This window comes from Capsicum annuum, chromosome 1 (genome assembly GCF_002878395.1).
Source record: "Capsicum annuum cultivar UCD-10X-F1 chromosome 1, UCD10Xv1.1, whole genome shotgun sequence".
NCBI classification, from domain to species: Eukaryota; Viridiplantae; Streptophyta; class Magnoliopsida; order Solanales; family Solanaceae; genus Capsicum; species Capsicum annuum.
In genome coordinates this window covers 253,743,656-253,759,977 of record NC_061111.1, presented here as the reverse complement: position 1 = coordinate 253,759,977, position 16,322 = coordinate 253,743,656, and the positions used below count along the sequence as shown (strand labels likewise).

At 35.7% G+C, this 16,322-nt stretch overlaps 2 protein-coding genes across 4 annotated transcripts in view; both read right to left on the bottom strand.

The window, feature by feature from the left end:
• Positions 1-2,766: 2,766 nt before the first annotated feature.
• LOC107851185 (autophagy-related protein 8f) lies at positions 2,767-7,289 on the bottom strand. 3 transcript variants are annotated; one of them, XM_016696119.2, is made up of 6 exons: positions 7,133-7,289; positions 5,290-5,338; positions 5,117-5,172; positions 3,746-3,798; positions 3,325-3,443; positions 2,767-3,093 (listed from the first exon to the last, which is right to left on the bottom strand). In XM_016696119.2, exons 2-6 carry the CDS (start codon positions 5,324-5,326, stop codon positions 2,990-2,992), a joined length of 369 nt encoding a protein of 122 aa, XP_016551605.1. In that variant the 5' UTR covers positions 5,327-5,338; positions 7,133-7,289; the 3' UTR covers positions 2,767-2,989. The 3 variants fall into 3 exon arrangements, with proteins under 3 accessions (XP_016551605.1, XP_047258031.1, XP_016551612.1); XM_047402075.1 differs by lacking the exon at positions 7,133-7,289 and adding an exon at positions 7,039-7,057; XM_016696126.2 differs by lacking the exon at positions 7,133-7,289 and adding an exon at positions 6,894-6,913.
• A 2,109-nt stretch (positions 7,290-9,398) lies between these two features.
• LOC107857402 (vesicle-associated protein 1-2-like) overlaps positions 9,399-16,322 on the bottom strand; it is an 8,330-nt gene continuing 1,406 nt past the window's right edge. The window contains exons 2-8 of the mRNA XM_016702283.2: positions 15,699-15,769; positions 15,529-15,610; positions 13,520-13,635; positions 12,923-13,078; positions 12,775-12,816; positions 11,601-11,678; positions 9,399-9,689 (exon numbers count right to left, since the gene is read on the bottom strand). Of these exons, the coding sequence (XP_016557769.2) occupies positions 9,573-9,689; positions 11,601-11,678; positions 12,775-12,816; positions 12,923-13,078; positions 13,520-13,635; positions 15,529-15,610; positions 15,699-15,769 (662 nt within the window). The 3' untranslated portion in view covers positions 9,399-9,572. The remainder of the gene's footprint in view (positions 9,690-11,600; positions 11,679-12,774; positions 12,817-12,922; positions 13,079-13,519; positions 13,636-15,528; positions 15,611-15,698; positions 15,770-16,322) is intronic.

The following is a 16,322-nucleotide window of genomic DNA, read 5'->3' as shown; positions in this document are numbered from 1 at the left end:
CATGAAACCGGGATATGTTCATGGCTGAAAAGAACAAAACCGTGAGAACCATAAAACAGTAAAAGGCTGGTTGTGTAACATATGTTGTCTAGGTGTACATTAAAGCTCAACAGTTCAAAGATATCAAATCTACCGATTGACCGAGTGCATCCGATGCATGTTCACTACGAAAAGTTCAAAGGAAAACCCACTTATCCAGATGCAATCAGTATTTGCTCGATGATCACATACTTGTCCGTAAAAATTTTACGAAAAATAGCCATTCCCCATTCATGTGGGAGATTGTTGGGTTCAATATGTATGAAAAAGGTGTGAATGGAAAATTGAGAGAAAAATGGTGGAAGAAAGGAGACACCAATTTAGAAGGTGTACTCTCAAAATTGAAAAGTTCACTAATTCTTCCACATTGGTGGGAGAAGAGAACTATGAAGTGTTTTTAATAAAAAGCACTTACTCCACATGCTAAGTGAGACAAGAAATAAGAAATGCCTCGCGCCGTCATCATCGCTCGCTTGGCTCGAATTTGGATTCGGATTCGGATCGATCGATGAGATCTATCTTTTTGGACAAAGTTTATTTCACGTAAATTTAATCCGAATGCCAAAAGGAAAACGCACCAGTAATCCTCCATTTATACATGCATACAGATAATCCTCCATTAATCTGTTTGGAGAAGGACACGTTCTTTGGGTAAACAGACATGAATTTCCAGAAACATCACACCATTTAAGTGAACCAATGCCACCTTTTTGAAGAGCCATCTCACAGGCTATATAAACATGCTTTCATTTACAGGTTTCGAGATAAAAAAAAATTCTGCAATAAACTCTCTTCCTGTCTTTACAAATACTCTGTGTGATCAGTCAATCCGTTAAGTGAGTTCGGCGATATTCCAATTGTTTGAGGTACCGCTACGGTTGGTTTGTTTGACCATTTTATCCTGGGAGGAAAATTCCGCAACCTCGGGTACAGTGAGGGGAATTATTTCCTTAAGAAAAGTCCATGAATTCGGACGACTTGGCCTTTTTCATTTCTGTTTCATCTATGTTCTGAAAAATAAAATACACCTCTTGGAATATTTGATATACTTCATTGTGTTCTTGCTTATACTTGAACTCTAGTTGAAGTTGTTGTTCTGCATATACAGATTCTGCGTACCCGTAAAAGAAAATAACAGGAACAACTAAAACTAACAATAACAACCTCAAGAAAAAAAAATATGGTGAAGAAACAAATAACTTAATATATTTACAAGGTATGATTTGTAATAAATTTATAAAAAAAAAATTATTTTATTAATAAGTATTGATACATTTAAAATTTATAATTATTAAGGACATTTTAGTAAATTTATCCATTACGATACAGTACCATACCATCAAATCAAACAATAAAACTGTTATTAAACAACCATGAACGATATAGTCCATCCAAACATTGTATTGTACTATACTATACAGTATCATACCATACCATACTATACCATACATTATGAAACCATGGCAAACCACAATCCAAATAAGCTGTAAAGGGTTCAGGTTGAACAGAACCAACGGAGTACTTGGAATGCAAGTTTCAGTTATTTGATGCACGAGGACAAGGTGGTAGTGAAGATAGATTCCCAGGTTATTAGTAAGAGAAATAGTTTTAAGTATCTTGGGCCTATCATTAAGGGAAATTAAAAGATTGACGAGGATGTCACTCATCGTATTGGTGCGGGTTGAATGAAATAGAGGCTTCCTTTGGCGTTTTGTGTGATGAAAAGGTGCCTCCAAAGCTTAAAAGACAAATTCTATAGAGTGGTAGTCCATCCGACTATGCTATACGGAGCGGAGTGTTAGCCAGTCAAGAACTCTCACATCTAAAAGTTGAAGGTAACAAAAATGAGAATATTTCCTTGGTATGTGTGGACTTACTAAGAGAGATAGGGTTAGGAATGATACTATTTGGGAGACAGTTGGAGTGGCTTCGGTGGAAGACAAGATGCGGGAATTGAGATTGAGATGGTTTGGGCATGTGATGACGAGGGGCACTGATACCCCAGTTCGTAGGTGTGAGAGGTTAGCTGTGGGTGGTTTCATCCAGGGTAGAGGTAGGCCGAAGAAATACTGTAGGAAGGTGATTGGGGATGACATGAAGCAGTTACAGCTTACTGAAAACATAACCCTATATAGGAAGGTACAGAGAACGCGAATTAGGTTAGAGGGCTAGTTCGTGCGAGTAAGTCGTGACTAGTAGATAGGATTACTTTGGTGTAGCCATGCTAGTACTCATAGGTCTATGCACATAGGTTGGAGTTTCTTTTTCGGAGGGTTTGGGTGAGGTGTGTGCTTTCGGTTAGATAGTTTATAATACTACTATGTGGGTGTCTTATTCCTGTTATTTTTCATCTTGTTTCATGTTTTATTACCAGTTTGTTTACTGTCCTTTTGTTCTGAGCCGGGGGTATATCAACAATAGCCTCTCTACTTCTTCAAAGATAGCAGTACAAACTGCATGCACTTTACCCTCCTCAAACCCCACTACGTGACTTTACACACAAGGCGAGAGCGTTCCTTTGGCGTTCTCAGTCTCAACGGGACCTTACACACAATGAACAAACCTAAGACTCTTGGGAGTCGAACCAAATGCAGTATATACATGTAAGTTGTAAAAGGCAGTTCGATGCACTAAGCTTCTGCTATACGTAGCGTCCAGAAAGGTCCAAACCACAAGGGTCTATTATAACTAAGGATACTAATCCAGAATAATAGCACCATTGTCAAATGAGATTGAATTCAACTGTTTATTAAGATCACTTGCCAGAAGATTTTAGCATTTTGTTTTCTTGGAACTATACATAGATATGAACTATACACAACTTTTTACTACTAAAAAACTATAGAAGATGGAAGCAGCAAGTGAAATATTAGCAGAACACATCAGTGTTGATTGTCGATGGACGGCGAAAATAACAGTGCAAATGATCCAATGTCACCTTCCATGATAGTTACACAAAGTTAAGGTCCCCAAATGTGTTTTCTCCACTGTAGGTAACATAAAGGAACCCATCTTCATCCTTCTTCTCGTCGTAGATTGAAGACATAATTGCACCTGCAAAACGCAACCCAAGTTACGCACTTTCAAAGTTGAGGAAAAGAGTACGCGAAAAGTTGAAAAGTTGAAGATTAGTGAGCGAAAACTCATTATTACACTTGAAATACTCGTCGAAACAAGATGGTTCTCGATTGTTTCGAGTGAAATGCATGTCAAAAGAAGATGGTTCTCAATTGCTTTGTCAAAACCTCAAAAGGCAAAAGAAGTACATTAGTGATTAGCGCTCACCTGTTGGTGGTAGAACATTGTCGACGAATATGAAAATCGCCTTTTCTGCGCTCAATTTAATTCGTTTGCGAATGACATACACAAACTGTCCAACTGTCAAGTCAGCCGGGACAAGGTACCTGCGATTTCGTCAATCAGGAGAAGGTGAGACCGCGTTTATGGTCATTTTGCTAATACAACAACAACAACATACCCAGTGTATTCCACAAAGTGGGGTCTGGGGAGGGTAAAGTGCACGCAGTCCATACCACTACCTCAGATGAAGTAGAGAGGTTGTTTCCGATAGACCCCCGGCTCATGACAAACAACACCAATATATATAAGAAAAAGGGCACGTAAACTAACAAAAGCAACAAGAAGAAACATTTACAGCACAACGTAACATTTAGATAGATATAATGGAAAGTCGATGAGTGCTCACTTTTTCTTGTCGATGTTGGGAATATCACTCCTTTCGGACTTTTCAACTATTACCTGCACGTCATATAGACAGAGTCAACAGAAGCCGGAGAGAATATTGGAGACTTGCTTTACTACTTAGATTTCTGCATTATGTCACAATCTTAAAGTTCGATTTCGCTCCAGTCGGCAGACTAGGCGTGCAAGGGTGTTGAGTTCCCGCAACCTATTTACGGAGGGGAAGGACTCTTCATATCGTGTTGGGTAATCATCACCATCACCTCCAAAGTTGCTTGGACTCTCCAAAAATGTTGTCGCACCCGTGTCAGATCCTCCAAAAATGCACTACTTTTGAAGGATCCGACATGCACCCGACGACATTTTCGAAGAGTCCAAGCAACATAGATCACCTCAAGAGATACCTTTAGGGTTTGAGTTAAACCCGAGGTCCACTTTCTTATCACTAAAAGCCCAAAATGATAGTTGAACATTTACATGGATTGATTGAAGCACGTATAGCTATCTCCAATCAAGTGCACGTAAAGATATCCAATTGAATACGTACACGAGACGAAAGTACTCATAAATACTTTACCGATAATTTTCCATGACAATATCGGAATAAATATCGCATTAAAGACTCCACTAGATTGCCATTGTACAAAAGCAGGAAAACGAGCACACAAGTGAAACAAACATAAGGAGATTTGATTACAGTTTCTTCTCAATAAATTGACAAATCCAATGAAGGAAGGTGACGTGATGAAATAAAAAGATATTTTGAGGTTTTCCGAAAGATAATAATATCTTCTTTTTTTAAAAACTTATGAAGAAAAGAGAACGTTATCTTTTTTCAGAACCTAAAAATATAGATAGCATCTCACTGATTCACGACTTGTTTGAACAAACCTCATTAAGATCCAAAGCCAAATAGTAGTTTCTTAGTTGGTCATTCCTTTGGTTAATATCAATCTTTATGTTTAACGATGAAGTATTTCACAACATAATCACAAATGAACCGATTGATCGAAGTGAGAAAAACAGTTAGTCTTCTAGGATCAACTTGCTTCAAAGTGGCAACAAAAGTCGAATGAAAGGGGAGAAAAGTATGAGATTCTTAAAATGACGGCAACGTCACTTCCAAGCTTGCCTCTCAAGATAACATTGCATTCCACACATTAGAAGATAGTATAATTTAACCGTGCCAATTACTCAAACGTCATTATAACACAACCAAGCATAAAAAACATGCTTCATTGTTACTATCGGGCAACTAGTTAAGATGATTTTGACCGTTAAACCGCTTACGTGTAAATAAATTCACACCGAACCAAGCGACAACCAAAAAAACAAAATTTTAAATACTTATATTCAATGAAAACTTAATTCTCACCGGAATCCTATCTGGGTATTTTTCCCTAATCCTAGAAGCTTCAGCACGTCTCTTCTCTGCACAGCATCCGAAACAACAGAGTCAAAAATCAACGACGACCCTAATCAGAACGTAACGAATTAAAAAAAAAAAAGCATTATGCAAAATTCATAAAACAAAAGTTCAATACAAACCAAGATCATGTTCTTGCTTGAATGAACTCTTCGCCATATATATATCTGCCTGAATTCAACCATCAAAAAAGCAAAAATCTTTATGTTAAAATGGACATATCCATTGCGAAACAAAGTCAATTTCTTCAACAACGAAAAAGAACAAAATACTACGAACCCATATTTCCTTGCAAAACAACAATTAAAGATTAATAGATTTAGCTAATAAGACCATCAAGTTGTAATTCCGTAGCAACGACAACGACATACGTAGTGTCGTCGCACAAAATGGGATCCGAGGAGGGTAAAGTGTACACAGACCTTACCCCTAACTCAGAGGTAGGGAGGTTGTTTCCAATATACCCCCAGATCAAGGTAAAACAACCTAAAGCATTCTGAACAGTAACTACAGCAAAATAATACGATAATCGAAGTACCAGAAACAACATACGGTAACAGAAATCGAAGAACAACAAACTACAGAAGCAATACTACGACTACTAGTATGGACAAATATCGAGATATCACACTACTACCTACTAATTTTCTATCCTAATTTGTGTCCTTCCCCAACCTCATCTCTAAGTTCTAACTCTACAGCAAAATAATACGACAATCGAATTACCAGAAATAACATATGGTAACAGAAATCAAAGGACAACAAACTACAGAAGCAATACTACGACTACTAGTATGGATAGATATCGAGACATCACGCTACTACCTACTAATCTACTATCCTAAATTGTGTCCTTCCCCAACTTCCTCTCTAAGTTCTAACTCTGCTTAGCATTCTGAATAGTTACTACAACAAAATAATATGATAATCGAAGTACCAGAAACAACATATGGTAACAGAAATCGAAGGACAAGAAACTACAGAAGCAATACTACGACAACTATTACGGACAAATATCGAGACATCACACTACTACCTACTAACCTTCTATCCTAATCTGTGTCCTTCCCCAACCTCCTCTCTAAGTTCTTAACTCTACTTCTTCAAAACAAAACATGAATCTTTATGTTAAACTGATATATCTGAACTATCAGATGTGTGAGTTTCCTACTGATCGACAATTATATATCAAAACAAACCTCAACTATTAATTATTCTTATTTCCTACCTGAACGATTGCAATATTTCAGGTAGGAAAAGGGAACAATGTCCAGTTGAGGCGTGTTTGGATAAATAGTTGGCAGTAGTTCAGATAAAAAACTCGCACCCATGATAATTAAGAGATATGAAACTCGAAAAAATGAATACTTTAGATGTGTTTCTTACCATTAACTCTAAAGATTAACAGATCCTAAGAATTTGGCAAAACAATTAAAACAATTAAAAAAACAATCCAAGAAAGCAAATAACACAGTAAAAACAATGAAACAAACTAAAATAAAAGTAAAAAAGAGCACCCAAATTAATAAAGGAAGAATCTTTATAACTCAATCAATCAATTAAACTTCAATTCCAAATCATTTCCATACAAAAATTTAAGTACAAAGCAAAATTTCTACAAAAAAATAAAGAAAACTACACAATCAAACAAACAAACTTATTAAAAAAAAAAAAAAAACACAAGTTGATAAAGCAAGAATATTGAACTCAATCAATCAAGTATAACCTCAAAATCCAAATTAGTTCTATGCCACACTATACAAAAAAATAAAATTGAAAAAAAAATATCAAATAATCAAACAAACAAACTTTAAAAAAAAAAAACCAAGTTGATAAAGCAAGAATCTTGAACTAAATCCATCAAGTTTAACCTCAAAATCCAAATTAGTTCTATGCTACACCTATACAAAAAATAAATTTGAGAAAAATATATTAAAATAATTAAAAGGGAATTAAAGAATATACCTTTTTTTTCTGTTGAATAATTGAACAAGAAAGGGAAAAAAAAAAAGATTAGGAAGATTGGAGTAGGTTGATTGAATTGAATGATTGAAAGAAAAACACTTTGCTTTTTGGGCTCTTTCAATAAGACTATAAATAATGTATGTAGCCTAATTTTTTATCATTATCCAAATTCTTTTTTTATTTTTATTATTTTAAGTATCCTATGTAATATTCCTCCTATTCATTTTACTTACTTTTTGAAATTTATTCCTTCCCTCTTATATTATTTGGTTATTTTTCATTTTGCACTCATATTTAAAAAATCATAAAAAAAAATAATAATAAATCACCTCTTAAAAAATGATTTTAGAACTTTACAAATAAATATGAACGTCTTCAGAAAAATGTAATTATAAAGATAATATGAAAAAAATTAATTAATATTTTCTTGATTTAATATAATGAACAAATAATATAAATAATTATTTTTAGTTAGACGATTAACTAATAAGGAACAGATAGAGTTCAATATTTTAATTTGATTTTCTATTTTCACATTTCAATAGAGTTTTAATAATTCTTTAATAATCAAATTTAAAGTTTTAAAATATTATTATTAAATTTATTTCAAAAAAATATATTTATGTGCCATGGAGTCAAGTAAAATAAAACGGAACTGAGTATTTTATATAGAATTTAAGTTTTATGCATTATTAGTGAATAAACTACTCTACACGGGTATATTTATTTGCTATTGCATATTACTTAATTTTTTTTTTTAACTTTTATATAAATAATTTTATAACCTATAATAACAGATCAAATTAACTGATAATTTAGAATATTTTGTAACGAAACTTAAAACGAAACTAAGTATTTTATATATTGGGAAAAGTTTGTGTGGTTGCTTAGAGATATGAAGGGACGTGGGCTTCAAGAAATCAAAGGATAAAAGTCAACAATCTTTTTTAATTTGAAATTGGATTATTTTTAGAAAAAAAAAAAATCATAAAGAGCACAATTGCAAGATTTTAGTTAATTACGAAAAGTAAGGACATCATGATTTCAAAATAGAGTATAATATATTGTATTTGTATGTATAGTAATTTGAAATATATTGTATTCAAATTGTATATTAAGTGTATCCATATGTATATAATATTCTATATAGCGAGATACATTGTATCTGCATGCATAATAATACTGAAAGTGGAACTATATTCACACTTACCAATTATCCATAAAATTAATTATTTAACAAGCCCAAGCACCACGGTTATTAATCGAAAATATATATATATATATTTTCATTTTCCTTCGATATATTTATTAATATTGAGATTTATCGTTGATGAAAAACCTTCTTCTTTGTTGTTGTTATGCGACAGGATAAACAAAGTTATTTCATGAATTAGGATACACAATCCCGGAATAAAATAATATTACATGTGGTAAGTTATCTCTTCATTATAACGTAAATGGTGAGATAAATCATCTCGAAACTAAATAATACTCTTAACCAAACGCAAAATAAAATAATCGTGTATCTCAACGTGAAATTATTCTCTTTTATCTCTCATACCAAAGAGCTTCCATTATTATCTATCATCTCGACTATTCAATCAAGGGAAAAGGATTAAATTTACTCTTCTATTTTGAAAAATTGGCTAAATATACCCTTCGTCATATTTTGAGGTCAAATTTACCCTCGTTGTCATACTTTGAGGCCAAATTTACCCTTCTACTTTGATAAATTGGCTAATATGCCCTTCGTCATACTTTGGAGCCAAATTTACCCTCGATGTCATACTTTGAGGTCATGTTTACCGTCGTCGTTAAAGAAACTTTTCACATGTACCCTTCCTTCAACAAAAGAACCCTAAATTAACGTGAAATTATCCATTTTTAAAAAATAAATCACACCCTAATCTAATTCCTCCGACTCGACCCACAAAAAATACTCAAGCAAATATACCCCTTCGTCGGTTTTGTTGGTTGAATTTTTCCATCGATATAGGTACTACCAGTGATGGATCCACCTTGTAATCAGGGGGTTCATCCGAACCCTCTTCGACGAAAAATTATACTATTTGTACATGATCAAAAATATTTTTATGTATATATAGTAGATGTTGAACCCCCTTCGACTAGTCCGTATGTTTACTTCTAAACACCCCTCAATGAAAATCCTGGCTCCGCCACTGGGTACTAGATAACTCTGTATACCAAAACTCAAAATCAAACTACTTTATCTAGTCTAATAGATACATAAAGTTATATTTTAAAAAAAATAAAAAAATTCAAGCTAGAATTATCATCCATAATCCTTTGGTTACTAAAGAGTGCAACTAAAACTAAGACAATCACTATTGTTTGTCACTTGGCTAGCCTCTTTTTTCTCTTCTATGCTTCTATGAGGTTGAGAAACAACTAGTTTAGTTGAATATCTTTGATTGATTGTTCATGTACTTTTGAGATAGTAGCCCAAAGCTACACCAATCAAGCCGACGACGATGACAAACGTGAAGGAAACACCACCACTGCTGCGACTTTTGCTGATATCGCGCCTCAGAAGTTCCTGCATAATAGTGTTTCAGAAGTTAGACCGTGGTAACTAAGAACTATGTTGCTCGGAGGACTCTTCAAAAATGTGGACTGGTGCGTGTTGGATTCTCCAAAAGTAGTACCGTCTTGGAGGGTCTGACACTGGTGAGGGCCTTGCGGCAGCATTTTTGAAGAGTCCGAGTAACATAGGTTAAAAGGTATGACCACTCGTAATGCATATTTTTGGGGGATCCGATGCTGGTGCAGCAACATTTTTGAAGAGTCCGAGTAACATAGGTTAAAAGCTATGACCACTCATAATGCATAATGTATCGAGCAGATTCGTCTTTTTACGCTAGTTCAGCTGACAACTATGTTTGTGTTAGCTTGCACACGTTCAGGGTCCCATGTTCGGATATTGGAGGAGTTACAGTAGGTTGACAGCCAGCGTAAAACTAGTATTATTTAAGTGTATGCGTTGTGTTGCACGGAGAAAGGATGTGCAAAATCTGTAATAAATAACAACGAAAGCACCACTTGTATTAATATACTTCCTTCCCCTAATGCAAACTAAGAACTATGTTGCTCGGACTCTTCAAGAATGTCGACTGGTGCGTGTTGGATTCTCCAAAAGTAGTATAGTTTCGAAGGATCCGACATGACGGCTAAAACGTTTTTGGAGAGTCTTGAGTAACCTAAGCTGACAGTAACCACTCATAATGCGAAATTTATAGAGCAGATTTGTCTTTTTATGATAGTTCAGCTGACAACTATGTTTGTGTTAGCTTGCACACGTTCAGGGTCCCATGTTCGGATATTGGAGGAGTTGCAGTAGGTCGACAGCCAGCGTAAAACTAGTCGATTTATGGTGAATTAATCCTCGCGATACAGAATATCAGAACTTGTTTGGTATAGAGGCATAGTAATTGTTTTGTTTGTGTGTGCAAGTTCAGCTGACTGTCACAATATAGAAGTTAGCCATCGTAACTAAGAACTATGTTGATCGGACTCTTCAAAAATGTCGACTGGTGCGTGTTGGATTCTCCAAAAGTAGTACTGTTTTGGAGGATCCGACATGAGGACGACAACATTTCTGGAGAGTCTTGAGTAACATAGGCTGACAGATGTAACCACTCATAATGCAAAACTTATAGAGCAGATTTGTCTTTTTACACTAGTTCAGCTGACAACTATGTTTGTGTGGGCTTGCACACGTTCCCGGTCCCAAGTTCGGATATTGGAGGAGTTGCAGTAGGTTGACAACAACAATAACATACCCAGTGTATTCCCACTTAGTGGGGTCTGGGGAGGGTAAGTGTGTTTCAGAAGTTAGCCATCGTAACTAAGAACTATGTCGCTCGGACTCTTCAAAAATGTCGACTGGTGCGTGTTGGATTCTCCAAAAGTAGTACAGTTTTGGAGGATCCAACATGAGGGAGAAAACGTTTTTGGAGAGTCTTGAGTAACATAGGCTGACAGCAGATTTCTCTTTTTATGCTAGTTCAGCTGACAACTCTGTTCGTGTGAGCTTGCACACGTTCCCGGTCCCAAGTCCGGATATAGGAGTGAGTTGCAGCAGGTTGACACCCAGCTAAGTTGCTCGAACTCTCCAAAAATGTTGCCACACCCGTGTCGGATCCTTCGAAAATACACTATCTTTGGAGTATCTGACACGCTTCCGTATACATTTTTTAAGAGTCCGAGCAACTTAGACAACCAGTGTAAAACTAGTCAATTTATGATGAATCCTCACGATACAGAATATCAGAACTTGCTTGGTACCGAGGCATAGTAGTTGTTTTGTTCGTAACTATTCAAGGTGAGTAGGAAACCAAAACAATGGCTGCTCGTAGATATACCAAATCTCTTGGTCTTTTGACAAGTATTGGAGTTCTAGGAGACGCGAATATCTATCAATCAATCAAAGAAGTAATGTTAGCCTTACCAATTCTTGACGAAGTCTGTTGCTCTGATGTAGAGCACCAGCTTTCTCCTCCGTCAATCTGTAAATAGCCGACTTTGCCTGAAATAACACGTCTACATTAGCCATACAACAACAACAACAACAACATACCCAGTGTATTCCCACATAGTGGGGTCTAGAGAGGGTAAAATGTACGCAGTCCATACCACTACCTCCGAAGGGGTAGAGAGGCGATTTCCGATAGACCCCCGGCTCAGGACAAAAAGACAGTAAACAAAGGCGTAATGAAACACGAAACAAGATGAAATAACAGAAATAAGACACCGATTGTGCAAAAAAGTTCCTAGGTGTTTCTTCAGATCGCTACTAAAACCCAATCAGCATATGATACAGTTTATGTGAATTAGTTTGTCAAGACGATTTCCCTCACGCGTGCTAAGAGGAACGGAGAACTAAACACGAAGAGAGTGATGTTTTCCCTTACTATGATCAGCTAGATATCAAACTAAAATCTGCAGCAACAATCAACACGAAAAGAAAGAAACCGGAAATCTTTCAAAATAGGTGAAACACCAGGATAAGAAGGATGATCTTGTGGACGGAAAGCCAAATATTCTAGCGTTTCTCTATGGCAAGCGATTACTAACCACTCGGAGAAAAATCATTAAACGTGACCATAACAAACCAGCAGTGAGTAGCTGTAGCTCATTGCGATCCAAGTTGATTAGCTACAATGGTATTTTCAAAAGAACTTCTCTGGGACACTACTCGTACCAGTGATAAAGGCTCCGAACTAATCAACATGATTTTTAGCGTAACAAATCTCAACATTCGCTATGATCAATCATCATATGTTCGCTGACAACAGCGATTCCAATACGGCTCCAACAATAGGACCATCACGGCATAGTGACATTTTATATCTACTAATGTATAACGCAGCACTCGGATTATAACAGAAAGTAAGCTATGGGGATCAGACTTATAACTTAAGACACATAGAAAGATGCCTCATTATTCACAATAATATGTAGTACGTGTGCATATGGAAACCTTGACATTCATACACATAAAACTACGATACACACATCTATTATCGACTTTAGTAGGATATACGTACGCTAAGATACACGCTGATTGACTTAAATGGGACGTAAATATGTGGAACGATATGAAACTGTAGTAGAAATTTCACCTCTGAAGATTTGTCAGGAGTTTCAAGGAATGTTCTCATGAGCTGCATGTAACAACGATATGCATGAATAATCAAGTTTTATCTAAGATTAAGATAAAACATACGAGAAATCGTTGAAGGATAAGAGTTAAGTGATTCAGTAAACAACCTCGGAACCATTTTGAGTATCGTTCTCTGTCGAGGACTGTCTCGGTGAAGAACCTTCTTCTGATCCTTCGGCCACTGGAGATGGTGGTTGTGGCGGAGGAAGATAAACCACTCTCAATTTGCACTCTTCCACAACGCGTCCAGGCTCCTTATTGAACTACAAAGAGATTAACAAACTTCAGTACGCTTAAATGGTTGTGTAATAACAATGACAACTAAAACATGATCCATTTTTTCAAGGTAAAATACATAAACATGCCCTTTAACTCGTCCTCAAATCACATTTATGACCTCCAACTTAGGGTGTGCACAAGTAGGTACTTAAACTTGTATAAAGTTGAACAAGTAGACACACACGTCCTATGTAGCATAATACACGTGGACGGCCATGTAGGACAAGAATTGTCCACATAGGACACACGTGTCAACTTTATACAAGTTTAAGTGCCTAGCAGTGCACATCCAAAGTTGAACGTCATAGATGTGATCCGAGGCCGAGTTAAAGGACGTGTTTATGTATTGAACCTTTAATTATTCTTATCTCGACAGATTCAGCATTAAAAAACGAAGAAAAGGATTCACTCGTTTGTATGATTACCATTTCTTGGGTGATGTCTTTCGGACTGGTAACAGCACTTGCAACGACGCTCTGAAGTAGAAACTTGTCCTTGCATTGCATGTCAGCTGGAGCCTCCTTCTGTGCTTGCATCGTTACTAACAAAAAATTTGTAAACCAATATCAACTACCAACCAAGAAAAACGAAAGTATGACATCGATAAGTCATGAGATGTCGAACAGACACCAAACACGATGAACACTTAAAATATCTCAATTCGATGAAGTATAAGTTGAAGTTAACATTTAAGATGCACTGATCGATGAGCTTAAATGGAGCGACATGGATGGCATGGATTCATATACATCACTCCAGCTAACTTGGTGTTCGGGCTAGCTGCATGCACCCGGATAGTTGCTACTTCCGACTAGCATAGTTACTGGGCTTGTTCACCGAGACTTGGGCAAACGGAAAGAAATCACCTAGTGTCTGATCGAAAGAACATAAAATGACTTCCTTTTCTTGCTCTTTCACCTATCTTTCTACTTACTATATTTAGACCGAGCACGAGATTATTCCAAATACTTGCTACCTCACACTAGCACAGGTACCACGTAACTCTTGTTCACCAAGGCTTGGGAAAACGGAAAGAAATCACCTAGCGTATGTTCAAAAGACCATAAGATGACTTCGTTTTCTTGCTCTTTCACCTATCTTTCTACTTACTATATTCAGACCGAGCACGAGATGATTCCAAATACTTGCTACCTCGCACTAGCATAGGTACCACGTAACTCTTGTTCACCGAGGCTTGGGCAAACGGAAAGAAATCTCCTAGCGTCTGCTCAAAAGACCATAAAATGACTTCCTTTTCTTGCACTTTCACCTATCTTTATACTTACTATATTTAGACCGAGCACGAGATTATTCCAAATACTTGCTACCTCTCACTAGCATAGGTACCATGTAACTCTTGTTCACCGAGGATTGGGCAAACGGAAAGAAATCACCTAGCGCCTATTCAAAAGACCATAAAATGACTTCCTTTTCTTGCTCTTTCACCTATCTTTCTACTTACTATATTTAGACCAAGCACGAGATTATTCCAAATACTTGCTACCTCGCACTAGCATAGGTACCACGTAACTCGTGTTCACGAAGGCTTGGGCAAATGAAAAGAAATCACCTAGCGTCTGTTCAAAAGACCATAAAATGACTTCGTTTTCTTGCTCCTTCACCTATCTTTCTACTTACTATATTTTGATCGATCACGAGATTATTCCAAATAGTCAAATACTACCTCCATCTTAATCTATTCGTCATTATCTGACTGAACCTAAGTTGTGTGGACTCTTCACTATCGACACCGCACCTGTGTCGGATTCTCCAAAAATACACTGGATTTGGCGAATTTGGCACACCCGTTGACATTTTTTAAGAGTTCGAGCAACATAGGACTGACAAAGATTTTAACAAAAATTATACAAGATCAACTACTCCCTAGGTTCCAATTTAGACGCTGTAGTTGACTATTCACAGACTTTTGAAACTTGTAGTCTTAAACAGGCCGGCGTGAGATTTCTCCGACTATAAAATATACCATTAAGGATCAAAATTTAAAATTATTTTCAAATATAAAACTATATCATCTTTTTGTTAAACGAACTAATAAGAAAATAGCGTCACATTAAATGTATGATATGTCTATAGCTATATAAACATGTCACAACAACAACGTCGTCATACCAAGTATGATCCCCCACATGAGGTCTAGGGAAGGTAGGTGTACGCAGAGGGGTTGTTTCCATTACGCTTTTTTCAAATATTAAAAAGTGTTTATTTTTCCGACGAACTAATAAGGTAATGGTGTCACATACATAACATGTAAAACAACAACTAGTTTCTAAAAAAAAGTGACACACCTTCCATTCACTTTTGCTCGTTACACGTTTCGCTTTTCGAGAATCAAATTACGTGGACTTTAGCCAACAATATAAGATATATTTTTTCATCATATTAATATCAGAGAAAAAGAAGAAAATGTAAATACCGACGACATCACACGTGGATCGAGGCGAAACAATGCCTGTATTCGGACGAACACAATATTTTTTCGGATTCGTAGTTTTAACCTGAAAAAAAAAAAAACATAATTAATATTTTTAAAAAATTGAGAAAAATTCAAAAATATAAACAGAAATTTGGAAAATGAAAATGTACCTTAAAGGCAACATGATTTTCAGTTTTATTTGATAATTGAAGGGAACATGATATCTGTTTCTTCAGCTCAACTGATCAAATCAAATTACAGAAAAAAAATAATAAAGTATAAAAACATTTAAAAAAATTATAAAAAATCAAAATACGCTCTCTGTCCCAATTTACGTGGCATAGTTGGATTTCGAGAACCAAAGAGTTTAATTATGGCTACGGATTGGACATGAAATTGAAACAAAATTTATATATTTGGAAACTACGTAAAAATTACTATAAGTTACACTGATTGACAATTCAAAATATTTAAAAGAAATATGAAAAAACTACGATCACAGATCGACTTGTTTGAGTCTCCGAAAGGTGTCACATATATTGAGACAATGGACGAAAACATGAAACTGAACCAAAATTTATATATCTAGAAACTATGTAAAAAATACTATATGAGTTACAGTGATTGATAATTCAAATTATTTAAAAAGATATATGCAAAAATTACGATCGAAAATTGACTTATTTAAATCACGAACACCAAAAGGTGGCACATAATAAATTAACACAAAGAATGTAGAAAACATGAAACTGAAACAATATATATATATATATATATATATATATATATATATA

Coding starts and splice junctions, on each gene's coding strand:
- LOC107851185 (XM_016696119.2), bottom strand. CDS start 5,326: ATGGCGAAGAGTTCATTCAAGCAAGAACATGATCTTG. Junction 5,173..5,289: donor CAAGCAAGAACATGATCTTG/GTTTGTATTGAA, acceptor GATGCTGTGCAG/AGAAGAGACGTGCTGAAGCT. Junction 3,444..3,745: donor CCCAACATCGACAAGAAAAA/GTGAGCACTCAT, acceptor ACGAAATCGCAG/GTACCTTGTCCCGGCTGACT.